At 41.0% G+C, this 27919-nt stretch overlaps 3 protein-coding genes and 1 pseudogene across 3 annotated transcripts; 3 read left to right on the top strand and 1 right to left on the bottom strand.

Moving 5' to 3' along the window:
* Window positions 1–3496: 3496 nt before the first annotated feature.
* On the top strand, window positions 3497–6317 carry LOC111219491 (V-type proton ATPase subunit S1-like protein). Its single transcript, XM_022742178.1, has 5 exons — window positions 3497–3531; window positions 3907–4061; window positions 4278–4328; window positions 5357–5594; window positions 6022–6317. Exons 2-5 carry the CDS (start codon window positions 3934–3936, stop codon window positions 6277–6279), a joined length of 675 nt encoding a protein of 224 aa, XP_022597899.1. The 5' UTR covers window positions 3497–3531; window positions 3907–3933; the 3' UTR covers window positions 6280–6317.
* Window positions 6318–6902: 585 nt separating this feature from the next.
* Window positions 6903–12141, top strand: pde12 (phosphodiesterase 12). The gene is made up of 9 exons (XM_022742080.1): window positions 6903–7129; window positions 7472–8051; window positions 8674–9101; window positions 9258–9363; window positions 9649–9793; window positions 10560–10638; window positions 10744–10866; window positions 10978–11183; window positions 11403–12141. The coding sequence occupies exons 2-9, from the start codon at window positions 7483–7485 to the stop codon at window positions 11520–11522; spliced, it is 1776 nt and encodes a 591-aa protein (XP_022597801.1). The 5' UTR covers window positions 6903–7129; window positions 7472–7482; the 3' UTR covers window positions 11523–12141.
* A 1338-nt stretch (window positions 12142–13479) lies between these two features.
* Window positions 13480–19229, top strand: gmppb (GDP-mannose pyrophosphorylase B). The gene is made up of 10 exons (XM_022742238.1): window positions 13480–13569; window positions 14841–15037; window positions 15143–15223; window positions 15497–15545; window positions 15697–15839; window positions 16127–16285; window positions 16529–16607; window positions 18034–18161; window positions 18253–18435; window positions 19017–19229. The coding sequence occupies exons 2-10, from the start codon at window positions 14909–14911 to the stop codon at window positions 19146–19148; spliced, it is 1083 nt and encodes a 360-aa protein (XP_022597959.1). The 5' UTR covers window positions 13480–13569; window positions 14841–14908; the 3' UTR covers window positions 19149–19229.
* A 3958-nt stretch (window positions 19230–23187) lies between these two features.
* On the bottom strand, window positions 23188–25167 carry LOC111219476 (annotated as a pseudogene).
* Between the last annotated feature and the right edge of the window lie 2752 nt (window positions 25168–27919).

The following is a 27919-nucleotide window of genomic DNA, read 5'->3' as shown; positions in this document are numbered from 1 at the left end:
CATAACCGCCATCTTTTCCCAACGTTAAATAGTTAGCATGTGCAGATCTTGTTGAAAGCGATGAAACTGGACAGAAGCAAAAAATATAGTCATGAAACGTACTCTGAGGTTTTGCAGAATCTTTCAGTATCAGTGTTCTTGTCCGACGAAAGCGTTAACACAAACGAAACTCCAATGAGATGATGATGCTGCTCTGTGTCTGATTGATGTTGCAGCTGTTGGTGGTGTTTGATTTTTTACAGTGTGCAGCTTCTCATGGTTAAAGAAGGAGACGCTACAAAATCTCCTTTTGGCCGAGAGCCACCCCATCCTTCATGAGAAGTGTGTGTGTGTGTGTGTGTGTGTGTGCGCGCGCTCTAATGATTGTATGATTATGCAATCAGTGCAATCCCTCAATCCACAGTCCTCTGCTCTGACCCAGCACACAAGAGGGGCTAAACCTTTTTTTGTAGGGCTGCAGAGAGTCAGTGAGTCCGGGTGGATTTGGCAACTCTGTGCCTGTTATTCTAAGCGATAATAATGCATTCAGTATGTGCAACACGTTTTATTCTACATGCACTCAGAGGTATTTCACCCTGATAATCCTTTGACAGAGGTGAGATGCACTGGGCTCATATAAATCAGATTGTTAATGGTCGGACATTTTACACTGCTCCTCCCTACTCCCTATTGTTTTTGTCTAATCTTTCAGATTTTGTCTTGTAAACAATGGTGTATAATGGCTGACATCCCATTGACATGCCGTTGACATACATTTAATCCGGCAGTCCCATTGAGATTAAAATCTATTTTCCAAGAGAGAGACCTGAAAACCAGAAGCAGTCACAAGAGACGATCAACAACAAAAACAACAGAACTGCACGATACAAGAAACCAAGAAACAAAGAATTAACACAAACATTTACAATAGTCATCAAATACATCAGATAATAAAGATTTAAAATATCCAAGGGAAATGTAAGAGTCTAGTTTGAGGGCAGTTTGCAGTTTGTTCCATTTAAATGGTGCGAACATGAGGGATGTGGAGGGTTAGGTCGTTACTGGATCGTTTTCTGAGGATACTGGATTTAAATGCGAGAAGAGATGTGAGGTAGTTTGGAAGTTTTAACATTAGACTTTTAACATTAGATGTCCGTTTCATCTTGACTGTAGTGAGGTCTCACCTATATAAACTAATCTTTTAATTATATACTCCAAAACAGATGTAGACATGACTAGGGGCTTCATTTCTGGGCGCGTTGCCACCACCTGCAGATTAGTGGAATAGTAAGACATAAAAAGACATCATGAAATAATTACAACCTCTGTGTGTCTGTGTGTTTTACAGATTGCCGTCCAGTCTGAAAACTTCTAACTACACAGTTGAAGGGTCGAACACAAACACACGACTCTGTGCCAAAGTTAAATCTGTTTGGATTATTTCTGTATCTTTTCTCATTTGTTTGAAGTGGCTCAGCTGTAAAAAAAAAAAAAAAAAAAGTGAGGTCACATACGACCATGCACCAGGTACAACTCATTTGTTGTCGCAGAAGCTTTCAACCACATCTGCTGGCCTTCCTCAGCAGATGGAGTTGCTCAGTTATCATGATGATGGTTTAGTTGTTAACAGGTGGGACAGCAGGTGGTTGTGTAGAGGGTCAACCTTGCTCAAAGATGGTGTTTCCTCTCTCTGTCTGTCCATTGACCCGGTCGATGATCTTTTAGTCCTCTTTGTGGATTTTGTTCTGGAGCTCATAGACAACAAAATCCGGAGTTGACCTGCAAGACTTTAATCACATTTAATGTTGCCGGGCCACTGTTAATCAAAACTGATCAAACCAAACACAAACAAGCAGATTAGCTTTGAGCGTTAAACTTTTAGATAAACAGTAAAGGATATATATATTTTTTCTTCAACGTTTATGGTTTCTTATTAAGTCTTTAAAAGCTGATGTTATATAAAACACCTGAATTTGCAAGTTGTCAGGGGCTTTAACCACAGACAGTTCTGCAGGATGTATTAAACCTCTGTCCTTGTCGTCGCCTCGTTCGACCCTCTGATTGGCACAGGCTCAGGATTCTTTATCTAAAACCTGAATGTGCTGCATGTTTCTGTAAAACGTGATCAGAGCTGCTGTTTGCTGTTAAGCTGATTCCAATGTGAAATCTTAGTCCATTGTTATTTTTCTCCTACACTTATTTCATTTTCTCTGTGTGTAATCTGGGTCAGAGTGGGTCCTCTCAGCAGTAGAACATCTCTGCGCCAGACTGTCTGTTACCTTAAATACTAATCCACAGGGTGAATGGCTGGGTCAGTGGACAGCCCAGGTGCATTCTGGGTACGCAGAACCTGACACAATCATGTCCTCTATTTCTAACCTTCATAGTTTTTTTTTCATTATGGTAATTTAACATATGTCATTATGTCAGATAATCTTTTCTTTATCACTTTCTATTATTTTCATTTATTTGTAACTATCAGTAGTTCTTAGCTGTGTCAACATGTTAATAATAATGAGTCAGAATTAGATTTTGATTGTGCAATAATAAGTATTTTTTGAGGACTACTAATACCTGCAGTATTTTTTTTTTACAACGGATGAAAATAAAAAGTACAAAGTAGAATAGAGACTAATAATGAATAAAACAAAGCCATTAACTAAAGGAGAACTGTACAACTGTAAAATAAAAAGAAGCAAGGAAAAGAAGCTAAAAATGAGGGGAGAGGCGAAAACAACATCATATTTTTGAGATATCTTATTACAACATGATATGATCATTTATCAAATATGTGATTGTCTGGAAATATTGAAAAATCCTTAAAGAATTAAAGCAAAATAAAGAAGATAATCAAATAAATGAAAATGATGACAAATGGGCAAAAGGAATGGTGACGAACATTATTTACTATCAGTTTTTTTTTCTTGATTCTTGTGTTATTTCTGTCCACAGTGCTGCCGTCTCTCCAGAGACAGGGATGCAGATGGAGGACAGTTTGGTGCTTGCAGACCGACCGTTCAGACGAATGCTGCAGGTAAACTAAGGTCTTCTATTCAAGCGCAAGTATTGTCACAGAGCTTTTAGCTTCACTGCTGGACGATCTGGGGATTTTCATCAGCTGAGAAACAGGAATGAAAGGGGAGGAAGAAAAGAAAAGAGGAGTGAAGTGCATCAGGAAAGATACCAAAGAAGGAATGGAGGAAGGAATGACGTGGTATGAGGGTTAGGGTTACGTTGCATCAGTGATACAGGTGTTAATGTTCATATACAAATAAAATATATAAGAAAACAAAAGCTATCAATCAGTAAAATATTGGATAATCAGTCAGGAGTTTCTCATCAATATTCATGTTTAATTATTATATATAATAAAATGCTTTAAAATAAAACACACACACAATATGTAAGCTGTTGAATTTATCACATTTACAGATGAAACAGCAAAGTTTCTTTCTTTCTCACTGTCTCCATCCTCCTCTCCAGTCTCCAGATGTGTCCCGGAGGAAGTTGCTTCAGATGCCAGGAGCTGCAGTGCCCTTCCCTCCCCTCAAGGTGGCGTAACCTCCAGAGGATTAACCAGCTATCTGTAACACATTAGAGAGAGAAAAAACACCTTTCACATCACACATCAATGACCTGCTTATAAATAAAGATGATAACCTCAGGTTTAAACAGTTAATTTACCTTAAGAAGTAGGAGACTTGTCTCAGCCTATAAAGGGAGATCTAAACCTTCAGCTTATTAGAAAAAGGTTGGAGATACATGGGCTCAACTGCATAGGGAGGATATGAAAAATAGTAATAGGTAATAAAAGCTGTCAGACAAATGTACACTATTGGCCTCTGAGACATAGTGGAGTAGAAGAATAAAGTGACATAAAATGAAAATACTCAAGTAAAGTTCAAGCACCTTGAATCTACCCACCAGGTGTTGTCCAACGGGGAGCCGTGCGTCATGTTCCAGGCCAGGAAACTGTCTCTGCGCTACGAGAAGCAGAAGCAGCTGGACCTGACAGAGCGAGCGTTTTCTCCTCAGAAACCTGTCGACACCAGCCAGTCCGTCTGCCGCCAGGACAAGGCCACGTACGTACTCCTGTCAGGATTATGGTGCAATTTATTATAACAAGACCGCTGGAGGATATCCAGTAAAATAAGACCAAAGAGATTCTGTGTCTCCAAGGAAGCATGTGGACGTTCAAGTCCAACAGCAGGTCTTTACGTTGAGTCCACAGGGTAACAAAAACAAGTTTGACCACCTGTCTGTCTGCCTGTCTGTGTGTGTGTGTGTGTCTTGTGAAGGCTGGTCATGAGGTTTGGAGATGTGGAGGATCTGACAGGCCTCTCCATCAGGTTAGTCATACCACCTGTCTGCCAGTCGTATAAAATATACCAAGTATAAATGTTAAACAAACCAAAGATGTGATTAAATGGGCGGTTGTGGATCTATTTGAATTTTTTTTTCCGAACATTTAATTTCAGTGGTGCCCTGTGGAGTTTTCTTGTAATCAAAAGTTATGTTCATATTCAGAGTCACTAGCACATGTTGTGTTTCCTTGAGGTCTAACACGATCGCTGCGTGCACTTCCTTCCTCATTAAACACTTTCAAAATGATTTTCCTCTCTTTTAGTCTTCCTCAAAGTCTATTTATTTCTGGCCTTGTGATTAGTGCAGCTGCTCTTAAAAAACAAAACAAATATCTGTTTTCCCTTTAAACTTTCTCCACTCAGTTTATTACACTGGCCTGTGTTCCCCCTGTTTTCTGTAACTGTGTGATCACTACAATGCTCCACTGTCTGTCATTCATCACCCTGATCACAATTACCTGTTTGACGGTTTCCTCTCATGGAAAATGGTTGATGTGTCCAGTTCCAAGTTTACTTATTCTTACTTCTTCTTCCTGCCTGTTCCCCTGCCTCTTACCTTCCCTACTTTATCTTGGATTGCGCGTACATGTCATTTCTTTGTTGCATTATCCCAGTACTGTTGCCACTCTTCATTTATTTCCTCCTTTCTTTTCCTTCCTTTTAACTGTATAATATTATTTCAACAATCTCTTTTTTTATTACTTCGTTTGCCAATTTGTCTGCTACATACATTTCCGGGGAGGTAGCAGTCTTCTTCACGCTTGCTTTTGTTTGGCGCAGTGTTGTGTTTGTTGGTGTGTCACTGCCACATGTTGATCTGTTGGAATAGTGTGAAACTCCAGAGCGCTGCTGGAGGTCAGAAACTCCACAGGGTGCCTTTAAGGAGAAAAAGCCCACAGCCGTCCTGAACAAAATGGCAGGATACTGCAATAGTTGCTACTAATAGTTGCTAATAGAAACTGCAGGATAGTTGAAAAATGACTGACTGCCTCCTCTCGCCCCCCTGGTGTCAGACTGCAACTGTCCAACACTTTCTACGAGTCGTCAGGTCAGTGGTGGTTCTCGGTGGACAGCGTCTCTCTGCTGTACAACACGTCTGAAGAGGCCGTGTTCAATGCCAGTGAGGTGTACGCTCCAGCCTCCTCCTCCTACCACTGCCTCCACGTCAGCAACCTGCAGCGCTACAGCGCCCTGCTGCTGCCCAGCACCGACCACGCCCGCCGCTGGGCTGTCACCTTCACCGACTTCCAGGTACCTGTCTGTTAACCAGCTGACACAAGGACTGACTCGGATTTAAAAGGTCATATATAATTTCATCATTTCATGTCTGGAAAATCTTTCATCATCATTGAGGTGAATTAGCAATTGTAACCACTTTTTTTTCCTTAGCCAAAAGGCAGAGCACTGTATATTGCTTGGATAATTTTAGATTTTTTCCTGCATGAAAATGATTATTTACAGAACAGACATGACTTCAAAACATCAATAATTGCCTTGGCCCTTGGCCTTCAAAAAACAAAACTATTCCTCTCTTGGAATTTTAACTTTTATGCTTTCCCTTTGCTCCTTGACTCCAGAAAGGATTTCTTTAATTCGTGTAAGAATGAATGACTTTGAACCATCACCTTATAAATTTTATCATCTTAATTACTTTAAAAATGTCTCTGCCCTCTCTCAGATTCAGGCGTTCAATGTCACCTCTGGTAAGTTCTCTCCTCCGAGCGACTGCGCCACCTTCTTGACTCCGGCCATCCTGATGGGCCTCATCACTTCCCTCATCCTGCTGCTGGTCTTGGCCTACGCCCTGCACATGGTCATCCACCTGAAACACATTGAGCACGATGACGAACACAAGGGCGACATCTATTTCCCCCAAACCCCCGAACAGCCTGAACATTGTTGTATGGAAAGTGTCGTAGAGAAAAATATTCTGTAGTGTAACCAGAAATATAAGTAAAGACTGTTAACACATATACTTCACGGGGAGGCATGGATGATTTGATGCTGACACAGTTGTGATGGTACTTCGGCTCAGGATTTAATTTTTTTAAAACATATATTTATAGTGTTTTGTAATTTGCCTGTTAGTGAATTTCTGTATTTGTCTTTATAATAAATTGAATAAAAAACATTAATAAAAAAAATGCATCTTTTGTAGGTGACTAGCAGTTTGCCACTCTGGCTTGTCATCGTGTCACACAAATAAAAAGTGAAATTTATGTTTGGTCAAAATATTTTTTTTTAATATTTGTAGCTACAAACTTCCATAGAGACAGCTGAACCAGTAAGCTAAGACACAAGGCAGGGCACGATATGATACCATTTATTTATTTCAATTATCATTATAACCTTTTTTATGCATTATTATTATTTTATTGTTGTTGCAATTTTATTGATTTTATTGTTTATTCACTGATTTATTCATTCAATTTTTGATTTATTCAATATGACAGTTCACACTCCACACCAGTTGGTGGCGGTGATGCACCATTTCGCTATTTGACAACCACCATACAACATCAAGAAGAAGAAGAAGAAAAAGAAGCCGAAGAAGCTGCTGCTGCTCATGCTGACCTCGGGAAAGTGCTGACAGCTCATGCGCAAACTTTTATAAACATCAAATACGTCACGTTGTTTAAAGCTGAGGTTTTAATTCCTGAAGCCGGTGTGTTGTTTAGCTTTTAACCAAACCGCCGGAAGTTAAATTAAACTCGCGGTTTTCATGGTTTTATCTCCCTGTTAGCATCTGGCTAACCTGTGTAGCTTTAGGACAGTTCCGCCACCAGGTGAGCTCTCTGTCTGCCGTTGACCGTTCATTTTAGACTTAGTAATCAATGTATTGATTGGTGATGTGATTATCTGTGTGACAATCAACTGAGGGTTAACATTAAAGCTACACTGAACTGCAGAAGGCCTAATTTACTTACTGTAATGTACTTAGGTATAAACACCTGGATGTAACCGATTGAATCAACCTTGTCATGAGATCAGAATCTGCTGCTCCTTTGTTTACCTGATTGTATATATGGCAAAGGACTCTGAAACCCCTGGTTCACATTGGGTCTGTAATTCTTCAGAGAATTAGAAATACTCAGTATTCAAAAACAATATTTCTTCTCCACCTGCAGCGGGGGCCTTCATGTTGAACCACCTCACCGCTGCTCTCACGCTGCTCCCCCGCCGCCTGCTCGTCTCCTCACCAAGAACTCTGACCCGAGCCTGCCGCCTGCTCGGCAGGATGGAGCCGGCTGTGGTAAGGTGTCTCCCCGGGGACCCCAAACTCACCATCTCCTTCTCTCTGGAGGGCAGTCACAAGCACATGCTGCGGGACCAGGACGAGCCGCTGGGTAAGGTCCTGACCCGGATCTCCAACAACGCCGCCAAGGGTCAAGGAAAGGCGAAGAAGTCGAAGAAGCACAGGGGGCAGCAGCCGTGTGAGGCCCCGGAGCCCGCCGCGGTGAAGCTGTACTACGACGGGGACGAGGTGCCCGGCACGGTGCTGAACTCCGAGGCGTGGCGGGACGGAGCCGTGCTGCAGGTGGGAGACGTGAAATTCTCGGTGCATAGAAACGTGCCCACCTTCACCACAGCAGAGCTGCCGGTGTCCCTGCTGGCCGGGTTCCCCGTCTGTCCCAAACTGGAGGTGGAGTTCGGGAGCCTTCAAGACTGCGAGCTCATTTGGTACAAAGAGACAGCTCCAAACACAAGGTAAAGGCAGGTGTTACCGACAGTGTAAACGACGCAGAGTTCGTGTAGTTTAATGCAATAAATCCTGCCTGTGTGAAGCTTACTGCCCTCTTATATCAGTGTCTGTCTGCAGTGGCGGTAGAAGTGGAAAGGGAAAATGAAGAGAAACTTAAATGGTAATACTGAGCAGCTAGTATTTTGATCCAGTCTTTGTTGTGAAAGGCTTTTAGAAGTCCTGGTTAAACCCCTTTAACTGTGTTTTCCCCAGGTCAGGTCCAGAAACCACTATAGTTAGATTTGTCAAATCTGGACTCTATTAACAATGAGAGTGTAAAAAACAGTTTAAAACACTGTAACACGGAAAGAAGTACATAAATGCCAAAGATACATTTGAGGTCTCCACAAGAAAGCAATGAGAAGTTTATGTTCACACTGTGAAATGTCCTGCTCAGTACATGTTTTTGTTCAAGTTATTAAAGTTATTCAAGATAAGTTGAATAACTTCTGGCGTCCTTATCAAAATATCTGTTCACATGACCTGTTTTGTCAGCTGATACGCCATTATAGGAATTTTTTTCATCACATAGTCAGGCTATAAGCACTTTTTTCCTAATTTTTCTCTTTCCTGTTCTTCCTCTCCCAGGCCTGAAGCTGCCGAGGAAGTTCCAGGTCAGGATCCAGGTTGGACTCAGGTAGGATGCGGGAGAGTCCACGTCCCGTCCAATCAGGACATCGGCTGCAGGCTCAAACTCTGCTGCACGCCCAAAGATGGAAGTCGCAGCGGCCTGACCAAGGAGCTGGTCTCTGTGGGAGCCGTGGAGGCTGGACCAGGCGTGTGCACGTTTGACAACCGGCACGCGTACACTATCAAAGAGGCGGAGTGGCCGGTTGCGAGGGTGGTGTCGTACAACATCCTCGCTGATGTCTACGCCCAGACAGAACTGTCCAAGACGGTGCTTTACCCGTACTGCGCCCCCTACGCCCTGCAGCTGGACTACAGACAGAACCTGATCAAGAAGGAGCTGGCCGGATACAACGCTGACATTATCTGTCTGCAGGAGGTCGACAAAGGTAATGAGTGCTGAAACAAAAGATAACTGATAGAAATTTAATCTACAACAATTTCAATAATCAGTTAACTTTCTTAAGTAATTCATCAAACAAATGCTAAACAAATTCTGATGGTTCATGGTAATGGCTTCTTATCATGTTCTCTGGACTCTTCAGGGGTGTTTGTGGACAGTCTGACTCCAGCTCTGGATGCCTTCGGTCTGGACGGAGTTTTCAAGGTCAAAGAGAAGCAGCATGAAGGACTGACCACTTTCTACCGCAGGTCAGGTCTGCAGGTGTAAAATGCTGCTGTCACTTTAAAATGAACATTTTTAACAGCACTGAACAGCTGACTGGGCCTTGCTGCCCTCAGGCTCAGTTCACTGATGGTGTTTAGATCTTTTCTTTAAATGGGAAACTTTGGAGCGTAAGTGTATTTCCCTTGTGGTGGGATTTGTTACGTCATTGTTGTCAGTCACTTATTTTAGCTTTTGCTCACCATCCAGTCATGATTGTAAATTGGGATTAAATCAGATCATTTAAAATCAACATCATGTTGTGTTTGTAGGTCAAAGTTCCGGCTGCTGAGCCGTCATGACATCGTGCTGAGCGAGGCGTTGACCTCTGACCCCATCCACTCTGAGCTGCTGGAGAGGGTCTCTGCTAACAGCGCCCTCAAGGACAAGATACTGCAGAGATCCACCGCGCTGCAGGTACCGCAGTTCTTCTGAGAATATTGTGGAGGACTTGTCTTGTGGTCCTTGTGGTTTTGTGCCTCTAGCTAAATGTAAATATCTTGAACATTCACTCTACAGACACCCAAATATCAGAGCTGTTTAAAGTACAAATCACATACTTCACATTACCGCTGCTGTCGGACTGTGTATCTCGAGCAAGGTTTGAGTCTGTACAAGAAGATCTTCATTCTCACTAAACACGCAAACAGAGTCATAGATACCATTGAAGATGCTGTTGTCATGTTCTCTGTAATGTATCTGGGAATTTGGGAGGTTTCATGACATGACAATTGATCACACAGGTTTTTCAAAGCTGATGAAAGTATTTTCTACACAAAGTGTTTTTAAAATTTTGTGATTCTAGTTGAACTCAGGGATTTCAGTTTCGCCCATCAGAATTATATTCCATGAAATGTAGAGAGGATTTTGTAATGTCAATAACAAAAATGTGGGGAAATACAAATTTACAGAAAACATATTCAAGCACTTAAAATTGTACTTTAAAAATAATGTAAAATTTGGTGATTTTTCTTTTTTTAATAACTAATGGGCAGTTTGTGGTTCCCGGGTTAAAACATGCAACATCGACAGTCTGGTGGTTTAAACCGGCAAAACAACTGAGCAAAATATTTCCAACAGCATTTAAAACCATCAGTTTGATTGATTCATTAAAATACTTGTTGACCCCGAGTTGTGAACCCTCAGCTTTAGTCACCTTGACGAATCACTCATTTTTCTGCAGGTCACTATTCTGGAGGACCTGAATAAACCAGACAGGAAGGTCTGTGTGGCCAACACTCACCTGTACTGGCACCCAAAAGGTAAAATGCTCATTCCTCTGTGTGAACACACCTTATTCACGATGATCTGTAACCTTAATTTACACAAGAACAGTGTCTAAAAACTGACTTCATTTCCTTTTGAAGGAGGGAACGTTCGCTTGGTCCAGATGGGCGTGGCTCTGCAACACCTGAGTCATGTGATCAGCGAGGTCGCACCTGGAGCTCCTCTGATCTTTTGTGGCGACTTCAACTCCTCCCCTAGTTCAGGTAACTCCACACCTAAAGGTGTGCTCGGCCAATAGAAACAATATTGTCATGATGCGTGTTATCATTCTAGCGGTGCGAGTCCTCTTCGTTTATCTCCTCCTCCTGCCTCAGGTGTGTTCCAGCTGGTCAGTGAGGCTGCGGTTCCTCAGCAGCATGCAGACTGGAGCAGCTCCGGGCCAGAGGAGTCCTGCAGTATGGAGCTGCCCTCTACCTTCCCCCCACTGCTGAGCGCCTGCAGCCAGCCGGCCTACACTAACTATGTGGGAGGATTTCATGGCTGCCTGGACTACATCTTCATACAGCCCGACATCATGCAGGTACTAATACTGACAGCAGGCAGATGTTTTTCAAATTTTTATTTACATCCACTGGTGTTACGTGAATATTAGGAGTTCATTAAGATAAACAGTTAGTGGCACTAATTCTTCAGTCGGGTGCAATTATTTAAAAAATATATTTTTTTAGGAAAGTTACAATCTCCTCATCGTTATATGATTAACCAGCCTGACAGAAAGCTAATGTGTGTGTGTGTGTAGGTGGAGCAGGTGATTCCTCTGCCCAGCCACCAGGAGGTCACCACCTACGAGGCTCTGCCCAGCGTGGCCCACCCCTCCGACCACATCGCCCTGGTCTGTGACCTGCGCTGGAGCCCCTGACCTCTGACCTCCGACCTCCGACCTCCAACCACCTGGACAAAAGAAGTTGGAGAACTTACACAACTACATTCTGACTTTAGATTTCTTTATACTTGAAAGAAGTCCTGGCATGGGAACATGTTCCTCCAGGTTTACTGGAGATCAGTGAAACTCAACAGACACATGGACAACGCAGTGAGACAGAAGTACGACTAAAATGTTGTGATTAAGTTCATGTCATATTATTTACAGTCCTTAATGTACAACAATAATTTTTCATCACTGATATTCAGTGTTCTGTTTGTTACTTTAAAAAAGTAATGAATTACAGATAGCTTGTTTTTTTTCTTAGCAGTGATTACTTTGCCCTTCCAGGGTTGCAGTGCATGGTTTGATAATTATTGTCAGTCTGAGCTCATATCACCAGTTGAAGTAATGTGGCTCCTGCTGGTTCTTCACACTGTCTTAAACAGCCATTTAACATTTTCAAACATTTTAGACCACATGGAAACCTTTTGGCTTCAGTACCCAATGTCATGGTTAATAAATAAATGTTAAGAGATAAGCATTCATTATTATTATTATTATTATTGTGGTCAAACAAGTTGCTCAGTGGTCCTGTAACATTTTTAATAAAATTGGACTCTACAAAAACATCCATGCGTGACTCAGAGTCGTCATCTCCTTCTTTTGTACTTTGTTTTCAATTCTGATATGTTCACCTACATTAAAAGGCAGCACAGGAGGAGGGGGCTTTCTCCCTGGTGTGGTAACTGTTAGGTAAGATGCTATAATTTCTGATCACCATGTTTATTTAGGTCAATTTAAAAGTATCCCTCTCCAGAGAATTAATATTCACTCATAATCATATTTTATAATCCCATAATCCTATGGAAATCCATTCCTGTCAGGGAGGAAAAAACAGATGTAAAGTTATAAATTACAAAAACAATAATATAATGCAAGTCAAAATTGTGAATTTTAAATTGTGAAAATTAAATCCTAATTATGAGAAATTAGGTCAAACTTTGTCAAAGTCATTAGATTTAAGTAGCTCTGAATTCTGTGATAGTTTTAAAATAACTTTTTTTTTTTTTTAATTCAAATGTTTACAGTGTACAATAGAGGTTTAGATTCTTGGCAATATTTTTTTAAGCATCCTCACGTTACTTCCAGGCTAATGTGATTTATTTCATTCAGTATGTAAATGCTGTGAATGGAGGCACTTGGATCCTCCTCTCGTCGCCACGCTGTTTTTCTCTGACTGGTCAGAAGTGACGAGGAGGCGGGACCGGAGTGTTAGGAGTGTTAGGAACGTACCACTGTGTCGTATGTTGGGGGCGCAGAGAAAGTTTTGTTAAAAGCTACGGGACAGATGTGACGGCCGTAACGTTTTGGTCTATTATTCATCAGAATAAAATAATGAAACGTCAATCAGATTTGTTTGTTTTTTTTAAAATTTTGTAACATTTTCATTTTTAGATTAAAGCTCCAGTGGATTTACACAACCCCAAGTCACTAACAGTGAGAGGTAGACCGGAAACCGGGTGATTTGGCTTTCAGAATAAAAGCACGATTTTTTTACCTCTGAAGGTTTGAAGATTCACAGCCCTGTTCAAGTAAAAATGTAAAATCTACTCAATGAATAAAGTTTTGGTGTGAAAAACAACATTTGGTATGTTATTTAAAGGTGTCAAATGCGATTATACTTATGATATAATAGATACATACATGTTCACTAATATTAATAAGCAAGTAGGTGAAATACATACAAAAATATCAACATATAACTATTACGTATACATAAATAATTGTAAAAATTATCTTAATAAAAAATTGAATCATCTAATAAAGATTTTAAATCATAGTATACCGGGTGACTTTTTTTACTTCATTCACAGGCAGTTGAACGACTAACCACTTGAACTTTTATTTTGGAACAGTGGACCGGATGTTGCATCTGTCACGCTGTCTTGACGTGAGCTTGGGTTTGAACAATCTTACGTGTCATTCTCAGAGTTTCAGTCATTCAGAAACCTCCTGGACACTTTTTTGAGGACAAATCCATGTAAGTTTTCAGCATTTTTATTAACTTTCAGTGCAGACACGGGCAGGATGCTGACGGTAGTTAGCAGGTGGTTTATAGTTAACTGCTGTGAATTAAGTCAGAGGCTTGTTAGCTAGCTTAGCTAGCCTGAGCTTGCTACAATCACTGTAAATTCGTTTGTCAGAAACCAAAACATGAGTTCAGTCACATGATATTTCTCAAATGTTCAGACATGCCGATGTTCATACTCAAATAGCTGCTGTTTTATGGCAGTGAAAGCTCTGTGTTAGTGTGTTGGTGACACGGCTAAGTTAGCTGCTAGTGTGATGAAATTAGAACCTGTTTCAGATCTGAGTCTCTCCTTCTGTGTGTGCTCGTTTTATCGCCTCTATGTGTTGTTGTCCTGTGGACTTTACACAGTAACAGATATAAAACAAGCATACTGACACGAATGTACAGTCAGACTTCACTAAAGAATGAATGAGCTCTTGTGATCTGAGGCGACACCAGGACTAATTCAATTCAGCTCAGTTCAATTCAGTTTTATTTCTATTGCGCCAAATCACAACATACATTATCTAAAAGGCACTTTACAGCTAAGGTCAAAACCTTACAACATTATAGAGAGAAACCCCACAGTTCCCGCAATGAGCAGCACTTGGCGACAGTGGAGAAGCAAAACTCTCTCTTACCAGGAAGAAACCTCCAACAAAATCAGTCTCAGGATGGGCGGCTGTCTGGCTCGACCGGTTGGATTAAGAGGAGAGAAATGAGGGAGAGGGGAAGAAGGGAAAAGCGGGGGTGAGGGGTCAAAGTTTGGTTTTGATCAAAGTAATACTGTATGATCGATATCAATATAGATAGCAATACTTTTTATTGTTAAAGCAGCCAAATGAGAGAGAAATGTGCTATAAATTATGAGGTGAATGGATTGTCAATAGGCTATTATAACTTCCCTGACATGAGATGTACTTAATCACATGCATGTTAAAACACAAGACTGTACTTACTGACAAATGACTAATGTCTTAAACAATTTGTTGGTCAACAGAAAAATAATGGACAACTATTTTAATAGTTAATTAATTGTTCCATTTACAGTGTTAATGTGCCCAGGATGTGATCTAATATGTGATGGACCCTTTTTATTTGCTATTGAAAAATATGGTAGCTAGAAATGACACATTTCCTGTTTTCTAAAACACAAACAAAATATTATCATTATTGCTATTACCTCATTGCTTTGGAAAAGTCTGCCATCAGTCACTGTGACTCTCCTCTCTCCTGTTCAGGCTGGGTCTGGATTTGTTATTGATGAGCTGTGGTCGCATTGGTTAACGGTTGCTAACTTGCTAGAAGCATGAAGGCTTTGATCCTGGTGGGGGGGTATGGGACCCGGTTGCGACCGCTCACCCTGAGCGTCCCAAAACCTCTGGTGGAGTTCTGCAACAAACCCATCCTGCTGCATCAGGTGGAGGCACTGGTCAAAGTAAGGAGGAGACACCCAGGGGGGATGTAACTGTACTGCTGATGTGTCATTTTGTGCTTTTGTTCTTTAATGAAGGTAATTCACTGTGTGTGTGTGTGTGTGTAGGCTGGGGTGGACCATGTTGTTCTGGCGGTGAGCTACATGTCAGAGCTGCTGGAGAGAGAGATGAGAGTCCAGGAGCAGAGAGTATGTACAACAAACCATCACACTGACACACTATTACAGCTGTGATACACAACACTCAGAAATGTTTAAATGAACCTGTATTCTGACTGCAAGTCCCAACATTTATTCAAAAAGACAGTATTTTGATATTTTACTCCCAGTTGGTTCTTCATCAGGGCAAAATGTTCAGAAAATGATATGTATATATTTGCACTATTTTGAGTTTGAAATAAATGATTATTGTGCTCCATATCACTCTGCAGTATCCTGAATGTTTCTCTGCTTTCTCCTCAGCTTGGGATTCGTATCTCTCTGTCTCATGAGAGGGAGCCTCTGGGAACAGGTGTGTTTCTCTTCACCACTCAGCTAATCGGCTGATCAATTGAGTAATCTTTTCAGCGCTATATTGTTGTTTAAGATCCATCAGAATTTAGACTGGAATTTAAATATGATTAATAAAAATGAGACATTAAGCTGTGTGTGTTGTTGCACAGCGGGTCCTCTGGCGTTGGCTCGAGAGCTGCTGAATGTGGACAACGAGCCGTTCTTCGTCCTGAATTCAGACGTCATCTGTGATTTTCCCTTCAAAGATCTGCTGCAGTTCCACCGCAACCACGGCAAGGAGGGAACCATCGTGGTGAGACAGACAGGCGCAGTGTTTTTACACAGTAAATTTGTTTAGATGCAGACTGACGACTTCTGCAGGAGGTCCAGTCAGATTTTGGGGATTTTGATGGCTTTTGGCTTTTGGATGATTTTTGGATGGAGAGTTCAGGCTTTTGGCTTGAGAAAGGAAATTAAATAAATATATACATGCACAGAAAAATTATGACAATTAAAATAAAACATGAATAAATAAATGAACTGTTAAACTAATATTGATGTAAGATTGACTGTTGACGGCTGCTGTACGTGTGTGTGAAGGTAACTCGGGTGGAGGAGCCCTCTAAATACGGTGTGGTGGTGTTTGAGGCGGAGGGCGGGAGGATCCATCGCTTCGTTGAGAAACCGCAGGTGTTCGTCTCTAACAAGATCAATGCCGGCATGTACATCTTCAATCCCAGCATGCTCAGCAGGATCCAGGTGAGACACACACATTCACACACAGCCTCAAAAAAGTGTGTCATCATATGACTTGTTAAATTTTGCATCGAAATGCTTCTAAATTAAAGTTACAATTGCTGAGATTTTAACTGTAAAAGTGCACATCCTTCTGTAAATATTTGTACATAATATAGAAACAACGTTTTTTGTACATGGCTGTTACAACTTTGTGTGTGTGTGTGTGTGTGTGTGTGTGTGTGTGTGTGTGCGCGCGCGCCGCAGCTGAGACCAACGTCCATAGAGAAAGAGATATTTCCTGTCATGGCAGAGGAGGGACACCTGTACGCCATGGAGCTACAGGGTAACTATTACTGCTGCTGCACCACAACACAGCACTACAATGCACCAGGGGTGTAAGGGCACATGTATTAGTCTGGCACTGTTCAGCACATGACCTGATGTTCACTGCGATGGGTTACGCATCTCAACAAAGTTTCTAGAGTCTGCTGATGGATGGATGGATGGATGAAAACCATTTTCATCACCAGATTTTTGAAAGTCTAATGAAAGAATCTGTCAGAGACAAAAACTTGATGTAGGACATGACCTCTGTGTGGGCACCACACATACATCTGGCTGATTTATGTGTTATATATTTTGGGAAGTTGACCTGTGTGCCTGCTGTGGTCTCTGCAGCTCACAGCTCTACCAGACGTAAGTGTTTGGGCTTTTTCTTCACACCTGAGCTCATGTAGTTCTGGAGAGGAATCGTTTATAGAGAAGCACGGATACCAACAAGTATCTGAGACTGTTTCCAGACAGTTTTTTCAGCTAGTCTTAATCCACATGTCATGAAACAAGCTGGAAAATCTTGTGTTCAGATAGACATTACTGTAGATGAGAACAATCATGATCCAAATCAGTAGGAGTAATCTGTTATCGGTGCTTCTCTAGATCCTCATCCCTCTCTGGGAGCGATCAGCTTTGTCTGGAACAGTGGAACCATCTAGCTGAGCAGTTGAACCTCCCTCTCCTCCTGTAGTCCAGGCAGGCGGACCGGTCTGAGTCACTGCTGACTCTGGTCCCGGGCGTAGTGGCTTTGCTTCCCTCACAAGTTGCCGATGAAACACTGAGCAGCTCCCTGTTTTTTAATCTGTGAGAGGATGACTGAAGGTCCTTGTGATTTCTTGCAGAGGATTTACTGAACTATTAATTACAACAACTTCTTAGAAGTTTACATGATGTGTTGACTGATTTTCAGATTTAGCGACTTCTCTGTAGGGAAAGAGATATTTGGGCTCATGAGAAATCCTTGATTAGCTTTTAATTTGGGCTCGTAATCTTCAGGGTTTTTTAATTGGGTTTTGTGGGATTGTTCTTCTTAGACAGAGGACATCAGGAAGGCCACAGCAAATGAGGGGAGAAAGAGATATGCGGGATGACACAGCTAAACTTGAACCGGGGACATTGCAATTCTGTAGTCAGCATTTTAAACCAGCATTTCATTAGACAGCATTTCAGTTTTTATTTAAAAAAATGATTTACCATAGTATACACATACATTTTTTACTTTTCATTATTTCCCAGCATTTTCCAAAGGACACATGAGGTTTAAGATAAATTGTCCGACTTCCAGGCAGCCTTGCTCTTCAGTACCTCACCTGTTGGAGATCACAACGAAATTCCTGGTTTTGCATCCTTGTTTCCACGGTAACTAACTGCTCTGACTCTGTATCTCTGTCTGTCTCCCTGTCTGTCTCCCTGTTTCTCTGTCCGTCTGTCTTCAGGTTTCTGGATGGACATCGGTCAGCCTAAAGACTTCCTGACCGGGATGTGTATGTACCTTCAGTCGGTACGACAACACGCTCCTGAGCGGCTACGCACGGGGCCCGGTTTCCTTGGCAACGTTCTGGTGGTGAGTACAGCTCGTTAACGCTATGAAAGCACTTTTGAAACAAAGAACTGTTCTATAATGACCCTCTCTCCCCTCTTTCTTTCCTCTGCAGGACCCGACAGCTCAGATCGGAGAGAACTGCACCATCGGCCCAAACGTGACCATCGGCGCCGGCGTGGTTGTGGAGGATGGCGTCAGGATAAAACGATGCACGGTGCTGAAGGGAGCGCGGGTTCGATCGCACTCTTGGCTGGAGAGCTGCATCGTGGGGTGGAGCTCCTCTGTTGGCCAGTGGGTGAGTAGAGGACAGAGGTCACCAGCTGTCGGCTCTCAAAGCGCCGCCGTCACATTTAAACTGACAGTGAAAACACAGATGTTTGGGTTTAATCACGACTGGCAGTTGCCGCCTCTGAATATTGAAGATGGTCTGTCTGAAAGTGGAATTTATTCAGTCTTAAAACACAAAAATTAATTATCACTGGCTTTGGGGAGAAAAAATCTTGTTAACTTACTGCTGCAGTCCGACCTTCACTGTCTGGATGTGAAAGTACTGCGGAGGATTTAAATCCAGCAAGATCTACGGTAGATTCTGATTATAAATGATTAAACTTGCAATTCATGATTTCTTGCATTATAATCAGCAGAAAAATACATAATTTAATAAAAATGTGACTCAAACATGAGGAGTTCATTGAGGGAATTTGATTTCATGGAGCAGAATCTTGTAGCTTTTACTTTGTGTTGAAGTTGAAGTTTATCTTTGGAGCAGCTGAAGCTGAGACAAAAGGTTGTGTTTCTGTAACACGTTGTTCACCTGCTCCATGATTGTTGTCAGGTGTGATGTTGACTCGTGTCTGTGTTAATCTCTGTCATCAGGTTCGTATGGAGAATGTGACGGTGCTGGGGGAGGATGTGATCGTGAATGACGAGCTTTACCTGAACGGTGCCAACGTCCTGCCTCACAAATCCATCAACGAGTCGGTACCAGAGCCACGGATCATCATGTAGCATCGGGTGGAGGAGAAAAGCTCAGCGCCTTTTATACGAACTCAAGTCAACACCCAAACTGTGCCAGAGAGAAGGGGGGGGGGGGGGAACAGACGGGCAGAGGGAAGGAGTAGGAGGAGAGAAACATGAACAAAAGAAGGCTTTTTTGTTTCTTTTTTTAATTACTTTGGACTCGTTTTTAGCCCTGCTTGGCTGCAACTTCCATCAATCAGAAACGATGGCATGAGCATGTGATCTGTCAGAAAGCAGCCTGGCCCCTCAGGCTTTTTAAACTTGTGTCACAGCTTCAGGTGGGACATCAAACACTAATGTCCTGAAAGTGGTGGATGGTGAATGTGTCATGTGAACACTGCTTTAATTGAGAGAAAGCCAGGTAGGGTGGCTGGTATACCTGGGCTGGTGGAGGGAATAATACTGAGTGTATTTGGGGAGGAGGGGGTTAGGGAGCGATAGGAACACTGCTGTTTAGATTCACTATGCATTTACATGCCCTGGACTGCTACAGAGTATCAGTGATCAGGATAGGATCATACTACACCTACATGTTTCTCTGCTGGAGCAGGGACTGGATTCATGATTGATGACACTGAGATCTCTGATCTGATGTGTTAAACAAAATGCAGTATTGGTTGTAGTTAAAGCTGCACACGCAGCAGAACAAGCTCCAACACAACATCTGGAATATTATCACCATATAAAGTGCTTATGGTGAATGTTTTAGTAAAGAGCTTCTTCTTTTACACATCCAGCAGATGAAGAGAAACACTTATCAGCCAATTGGCGTCATGTGGCCTGATGAATGTAATTTGATCCATTTTTATATAACAATATTGATCAATGCAGCTTTAATCGGTTGTTAAGTACATGTCAGTTTTGTCTTGTTGCCTTGGTAAACTTCACACATTTTTCTGTTCTTTCCTTTTTACCATTAAAAACTGCGACTCAATGCCAAACTTTACTGCTCCGTAAAAAGTGACATGTAGCGAGGTTTTATGTAACAAACTGCAGTTTATGGAGTTCACATATGAGAGTCAGAGAGTCAGACAGTAAGACTGCAGCGGGAGATACTTTAAAATCATATATTGTTTTGACATGTTTTTCATTTGTTTCTTGGTGTTTTTAGTGTTCATCTCAAGCTGAGGATGTTGGGAATTTGCTCTTTAGTTTTAGTGGGATGCTGTCATGAGCTGAATTGTTGGACGTGTTAAAAACTTTTGTTCGTGATGCTAGATGAAGAGAAGTCAGAGTCAATCCTTCCTGTGTAGTTGCTGAGATATCTCACTCTTTACCAAAGTGTTGGGCCATCAGACTGTCTGATGGACTAAAGTTGCTGAATTTAACATATTTTGAATGAGTTATATTAATAAACACAAAGGGAAGAGTGATTGAAAGAGATTTCAGTCCTCTCGCTCAAATGAAGAGGATGTATTAACCACACCATCCTTGCTGTAAAAACAAATCATTTTTAATGTTCAACAGAGATGAGGTTAAATCAGTAGACACCTCTTTGAGTAAAGTAACCCGTTGAACCCTTACAGTTGAATTCTTCTGGAGCTCGTCACTACAGGCGTCCGTGTTTTTGCCAGCACAGATGCACAGGGGTTAGTTACTTGCTGCAGGTGAGATCAGCTGTCAGTCCAGACACTCAACACTGATCTCTGAACACGATGCAGTGGTTCTGTGGTGGTTATGCAGTTAGTGATGAACGGTATGTAGGATACTGATGTAAAGACTTTAACCGTGTCTGAATGAATGAAGTCAATTCTTGTAATGAAGTCTTTTTTAAAGAGAGTAATATAATCTACTGACCACATTCACATCTCGTCTCGTCTCTTTGTTTTGGATGTTGAAGTGTCACTCACTGATATTTACACATGAAGATCCGTTTACTGCTCAGCCTGTAGAAGCAGTTGAAATATTGTTTACCTTGGGAGGAGGGGAGACAATGATGTCATAGTGATGTCATCAGTGTAATCAATCTGCATACAGTGCCACAGGAATGAGCCCTAAAACCCAGCAAGTAGTTAGCATTTTAACACTTCCGGTTCCCAGAAGTCTGGGTTTTTTTGAATGGGTTTTTGGTTAGATGGCTGTAATAAGGTCTGTTGTTAACACAAGCTGAAGACATTTTCACCATTTCATTTTACAACATATAATACAGTCGTGATTTCTTTAAGTACGTCCCCCAAAAAAAGGGCGGTTGCTAACAAGTGGCTAAAAGAGACTACGGAGGTTGTCAGGGACTATAAATGTCATACTCGCACTTTTGCAAACTATTAATAACTTTGTAAGAGGAAAGGCTTTTGTATAGAGGTAAGCCTGTTAAATCAAATATGAAGTTGAGAGCTTAGTGTTGGTAACATTTAAGTCATATGACTGTGGTGTAGTTCGTTTATAGCCTAATATTAGCTTTTTACGTCCGTCGATTGTATTTAGGCTTCAGAAGTCATAAAAGTGGCGCTTATTTGTAAAAAATTACAGAGCTGAACAAAATGTGTTAGTATCACAAACTTTTGTTTATCGCAGAACTTATTTTTGTGTTCAACCGCTAACGGTACAACTGTTAAAACCTCAAGTTTTGTGAAAGAAAAGTTACATGTTGTAAAGGTTGCTAGGCGACGGTAAGAGCGGGGACAGCTGGTGACGCACAGCGAAAAAGTGAGAAGATGACCGGGACTAGCTGATTAGCATGCTAACTTCAGAAAGAAGGAGAAAATGGAGAGACAAGAAAAAAAAGGAGATAGACAAGAGTCACATTGGCGTTGCTTTCGACCACTGGACACAGCTGTTGATGAGTGGAGGAACGACGTTTGATGCTGAACTGCAACGTTTTCTACACTGGTAAGTAAACAGCTGTTAATGCTAATGTTAGCAATGTAGCATTAGCCAAAATTAAAAGTAGCTACTTTAATACAAGTTTAATATTTATTATCAGCATTTGCCTTCTTATAGAATTCATATTAGGTGTGATGAAAGATTTATAATGTAGTAGTGACATCTGACAACAGAAGAGGGAAGATGAGAGAGTGTTTATAATGTTAATAAACACTAGGTTAAATAATTTATGGCTAGTTTTAGTACTAGTACTCTCCAGATATTGTGTGCTTTGTAAGAATTCATAAGTTCAGAATAATTTATTAGAATCAGAAGTACATTTGATAACTCAGGAGGAAATAAATGAATCCAATCATCAGAGAAATATGAGATAAAACCTAAAACTAAATATGAGCAGCAGTATTTACTTATAGAAAACTAAAGATGTGATCTTTATGGCCTGGAAACACACAGCCGCTCTCGTATAAGCAACAAAATGTAAACAACAGAAATATGACTTTTTTTCTTCTTCCATTTTTCCATTCTTGAATTATAAAAAACCTTCTTTCCCCAAACATTGTAATTTCCCCCCATAATTTCATTACTTTATTTTCAAAATATTATGACTTATTTTTCAAAAACATTGAGACTTTTGTTTTTGTAACTGACTTAATTCTCAAGATGTTTAAACTGCTTTAAGAAAGATTTCAATAAAGATTTCAGTGGTCGTAATACTTCATGGAGACACTAGATTTCACTATAAATGATGGCGTTTTAACACATGTTCAAAATCTCTGGAAACATTTTAATCTGAAACCATTAAGATTATTTTCTTTATTAGATTTAGAATCATATTTAAAAGTATTTCAGTGGATAACAATCAATAATGTACAGTTAACATTGAAAAGAACTCATCTGCTTTCCCCAAGCACAGTAATTTATAATGAGTTCAAAATTAAGCCTAAAAGTCTAAAATAATGTTTCTGTTTACACAATGACACAATGACTGACAGTGCAGAATTAAACAAATACTACAAAAGCAAATTAATAGAAATTATGAACTGGCGATCAAAAAAACGATTCCTCAGAATGATTTATACCCAGAGCCAGACAAATTAATCAGCAGGGTGATGTTCGCAATATGTACATACTGTACATGATACATCTGTATTCTCTTACTGTCATTGTGAGGAAGAACATTATCATAATCACCAATCACCAAGTATCATCATCACCATTTTCTTAGACATAAAAATAAAGAAATAAAAGACAAAATCAATGAAAATTAGTTTTTTGACACAACTAAGTCTCAGAGAGTCCCACTGACATGGTTCTTATATCCCTGACACACAAACATTCTATTAATTCCTAAAGACATTAGCCTTACTTTACCTGAAAATAATCACTTATAGCAGGCTTAGCTAATTTAAAAACTGGGCCATAGGCCTTTTGATAGAGGTGCTGTGAGCTGTTCCACTGTCACAGAGACTGACACTGGTAATATCTTCAGTGGAAGTTTATTGTGATTGCCAATGTACGGGAACATCCTGTCAGTGAAAGTGTGTTTGAAGGTGTGAATGTGTGTGTTAGTATCAAGATCATAGAACGACAACTTTCCTCTGTCAAAGTCCAGATGAACTCTGATCCTCTGGAGCTTATTCTTCACTGAGAGAGCTTTATCTAGAAGTGGTGGTGAGGCTGCTGTGTATTTGCCATTGAGGAGACATATTTCCCAGTATCCAGTCAGTATTTGTCCCTTTCTCTGGACTGAATCCTGTGCCACACCGAGGGCCCAGTGTTGATCACTTTCAACTTCAGCATCCCAGCTGTGAGTCCCTGAGTTAAAGCCCTCTGAGCTCAGGACACAGTGGTGGATCTTAAACCTCTCTGGGTTTACAGGAAGCTTCTGTCTCTCTCCAAGTCTCACGCTGGTCAGATCCTCAGACAGGATGTGGTCTGGATAGTGTTGGGATCCAGAATCACAGGGCTGTAGGAGACCTTCTCCTTCATCTTTTTTCCAGATGTTGAAGGTCAGGTTGCTCAGATATTTGGCCATGTCTATCAGAGCTCCTGAGCCCAGCTGTGGATCATACGGCAGGCGTCGCTGCTGGACTCTTTCCACTGTAACCTTGTAGTTCCTCAAGAATGAGACGTCTTCAGCTCTGAGCTCGTCCTCTGTAGCTCTGATTGTATCTGACAGAGCTGCTATCTCTCTGCTCAGAGCCTCAATCTTCAACTTCATCATCCGACTCTTCTGCTCCTCTTCCTCACTCAGAGCAGTGATCCTGGCCTCCTCTTCCTCTTGAAGAAACTGATGAAGCTTCTTAAACTGCTCCTTAATCTGCCTCTCTGTGTGTTGGGCCTTGACCTTAATGTGTTCTGCTGTTTGATCAAGTTTCCTTTAACTTCTTCAAACAGCTTCAGTTTCTCTTGTAAAGGCTTCAAAGTTATGCTGCTGGACTCTTTCCACTGTAACCTTGTAGTTCCTCAAGAATGAGACGTCTTCAGCTCTGAGCTCGTCCTCTGTAGCTCTGATTGTATCTGACAGAGCTGCTATCTCTCTGCTCAGAGCCTCAATCTTCAACTTCATCATCCGACTCTTCTGCTCCTCTTCCTCACTCAGAGCAGTGATCCTGGCCTCCTCTTCCTCTTGAAGAAACTGATGAAGCTTCTTAAACTGCTCCTTAATCTGCCTCTCTGTGTGTTGGGCCTTGACCTTAATGTGTTCTGCTGTTTGATCAAGTTTCCTTTAACTTCTTCAAACAGCTTCAGTTTCTCTTGTAAAGGCTTCAAAGTTATTTGGAGCTTCCCTCTGTGATCCTGTGCAGCTTCATCGATGGGTCTGAATCTGTGGTTGTTGTGAGCTTTTGAGTCTCGACAGATGAGACAAACTGGCTGCTGATGGTCCAGACAGAAGAGTCTGAGTTTCTCAGAGTGCAGACTGCAGAGAGACTCAGACCCTGCTGATGCTCTCTGCTCTCTCTGCAATAAAAAGGCCTCACACAGATTCTTTAACACCAAGTTACGAGGCGGATCATTCAGCAAAGGTATTTTCTTACAAAGTGGACACGTGAATTAGTTTCTCTGTCCACCATCTCTGCAGACAGTCGTTACAGAAGCTGTGGCTGCACGACAGAACAACCGGTTCTTTGAAGATATCATGGCAGACAGGACAGGAGAGATCCTTTACTAATTTAGAAGACATTTTGTCACTGAGTGAAGCAGGAAACACAGCAGGCAGAACAATGCAAACCAGTCAGCTGAGGAAGTTCCTTAAAAGTTACTTTCACCTTGCTGTGGCTCTTTTAAATCTCCTTTTCAAATGAGATGTGAAAGTGAAATCAGTGAAATCAGCAGCAGGTTGAGTTGCAGTTTTCCAGTTATCCAGTTATCCAGTATTCTTTCCACTGTAGGTGTAAGTCCTGCGTTTGCTCTGATGGTGAATCTCGAACACACCGCTCACAAAGTGAAACTGTGCCATATGATGCATGTCACTTCATGCCCATGCAGGCATCATATGATGCCAATATAGGATGTGGCATTAGGAATACGCTGAATAGCTCGTAATTCGGCAGCTTTTGAGTGCAGGATTGCTGTAGAGTCCAGTGTTCTTCTTCACATGTTTGTGTCTGTACAGATGTAAATAATATTGACTTTCATAATCATTCAGAAATATTAAACATTTTCCTTTGAACTTTTTGCAAACATTAAATAAATAAAGTGAGCTCAGAAGATTCTCAGTGTATATATGTATATTCCAATACTGTATGTCAAACCATTAATTTAAGCCTGGACAGTTTGATCAGGTGTTTTGAGTATTGAGAGAGAAAGGCATCAGATCTTTTCCAGATTAGTTTATTAACAGGCAATTTGCATAATCTATTCAGTTGAATTCTGTGGTATCATTAGAGCTCTGATAATGAAACAACTGCCTCACAAAAACAGCCACAACCATATTCCTCCAGGAAACAATACAATAAGGACCCCAACCAATAAATCAACAGGCCAATGTTAGGTTATCACAGATATATCAACAGTATCTACTCGGGCGTCTCGTTGTTGACGTCATTATTCGAGTAGCATTTCACTACTCATGCACCTGCGCACGTGTTGTTTTTGGCTTCATTAGTTGGACTCAGGTAGCGTTACGTGCACCATGGCAGCCGTTACTAGGGAAAGTGATGTCAGGAAATACTTTGATAAAAAAAATACGAAAATAACATGCAGTTCAAGGTATGTGGCATTAAACTTGTATATCATGTTCTCCGAGAGCCAAACAGTAGGCTTGGTCAGGGAGGTCCATGTCCGACTGGAAACAAAAGTGTAACATTCACTCTTGTTTCCAGTTGGACATGGACCTCCCGTATTTCTTTTATTACGGTTAAAAAAAAACAAAAAACATATATATAATTTGCGAGTAATCGAGTACTCGTTCATAAGGTAATGAGAGTACTTGAATGTTGAAATTACTGAAAATGCTCATCCCTAGTATCTACATGTCGACCGCTAAGTAACAATACATGTCAAAGTTATAATGAAGATAATTCAAAAACTGTGTCACCATTTTATGTTCAAAGTTTATTCCTTCAGCTCTATAATGTCCTGCTGAGTTAATATCTCTGTCACATATTTAATTACCATTTTTTTAATGCATTTATCATGATATTTATTTATGTCATGTGTTTATATAAAAAAAATTATATTTGGCATATTGTTATATAGCTAATATATATTGTATTCTTAAAATTCAAAATTAAGCCTGAGTCTAAAGTAATGTCTCTACGTAAACAATGACACAGTGACTGACAGTGCAGAATTAAACAAATACTACTAAAGCAAATTAAGAGAAATTATCAACTGGCCTATGAATGAGCCCCCCACCACCACCACAAGAAAAAAAGCAATAAAGTAGAGCCAGACCAATAAATCAGCGGGGCGATGTTTGCAATATGAGCAGCAGCATCAACACAAGCTCTACCATATGCATACATAATGTACATGATACATCTGTTACCTTATGTTCTTACTATTACTGTGAGGAAGAACATTGTTATAATCATGCTGTAATGCTGTCTCCAAGTATCATCATCACCATCTTCTTAGATATAAAAAGAAAAATCAATGAAAGTAACAAAAATCTTTTTTCCATTTAAAACTATCAGTACATTTTTGCCCCACAGAAAGTCTCACTAACATGGTTCTTAAATCTGACACACTCACACTCTCCTCTATTCATCCATATACACATATTTGCCCTGTGTTGAAAAACTGTCGACAGATAAAAAGCTTTCAAACTGCATAAAAGATTTCTTTGTTTCAAAACTCATAGAACATGTATAGAATCACTGAGTTGTCAAGTAATGGCATTATTGTGAGTATCCTTACTTAATCTGAAAATAACGGCACACAGCATGCTTAGCTAATGTAAAAGGCCACAGCCCTGTTTATAAAGGGACTATGCGCTGTTCCACTGTCACAGAGACTGACACCGGTAATATCTTCAGTGGAAGTTTATTGTGATTGCCAATGTACGGGAACATCCTGTCAGTGAAAGTGTGTTTGAAGGTGTGAATGTGTGTGTTAGTATCAAGATCATAGAACGACAACTTTCCTCTGTCAAAGTCCAGATGAACTCTGATCCTCTGGAGCTTATTCTTCACTGAGAGAGCTTTATCTAGAAGTGGTGGTGAGGCTGCTATGTATTTGCCATTGAGGAGACATATTTCCCAATATCCAGTCAGTATTTGTCCCTTTCTCTGGACTGACTCCCGCACCACACCAAGGGCCCAGAATTTATCATTTATGACCACAGCATCCCAGCTGTGAGTCCCTGAGTTAAAGCCCTCTGAGCTCAGGACACAGTGGTGGTAATCAAGCCTCTCTGGGTTTTCAGGAAGCTTCTGTTTCTCTCCAAGTCTCACACTGGTCAGATCCTCAGACAGGATGAGATGTGGTTC

The sequence above is a fragment of the Seriola dumerili genome, unplaced genomic scaffold (genome assembly GCF_002260705.1).
Source record: "Seriola dumerili isolate Sdu_G_001 unplaced genomic scaffold, Sdu_1.0 BDQW01000066.1, whole genome shotgun sequence".
Classification (NCBI taxonomy): Eukaryota; Metazoa; Chordata; class Actinopteri; order Carangiformes; family Carangidae; genus Seriola; species Seriola dumerili.
The sequence above is the reverse complement of the archived record's forward strand: the minus strand, read 5'-3'. Positions and strand labels throughout refer to the sequence as shown.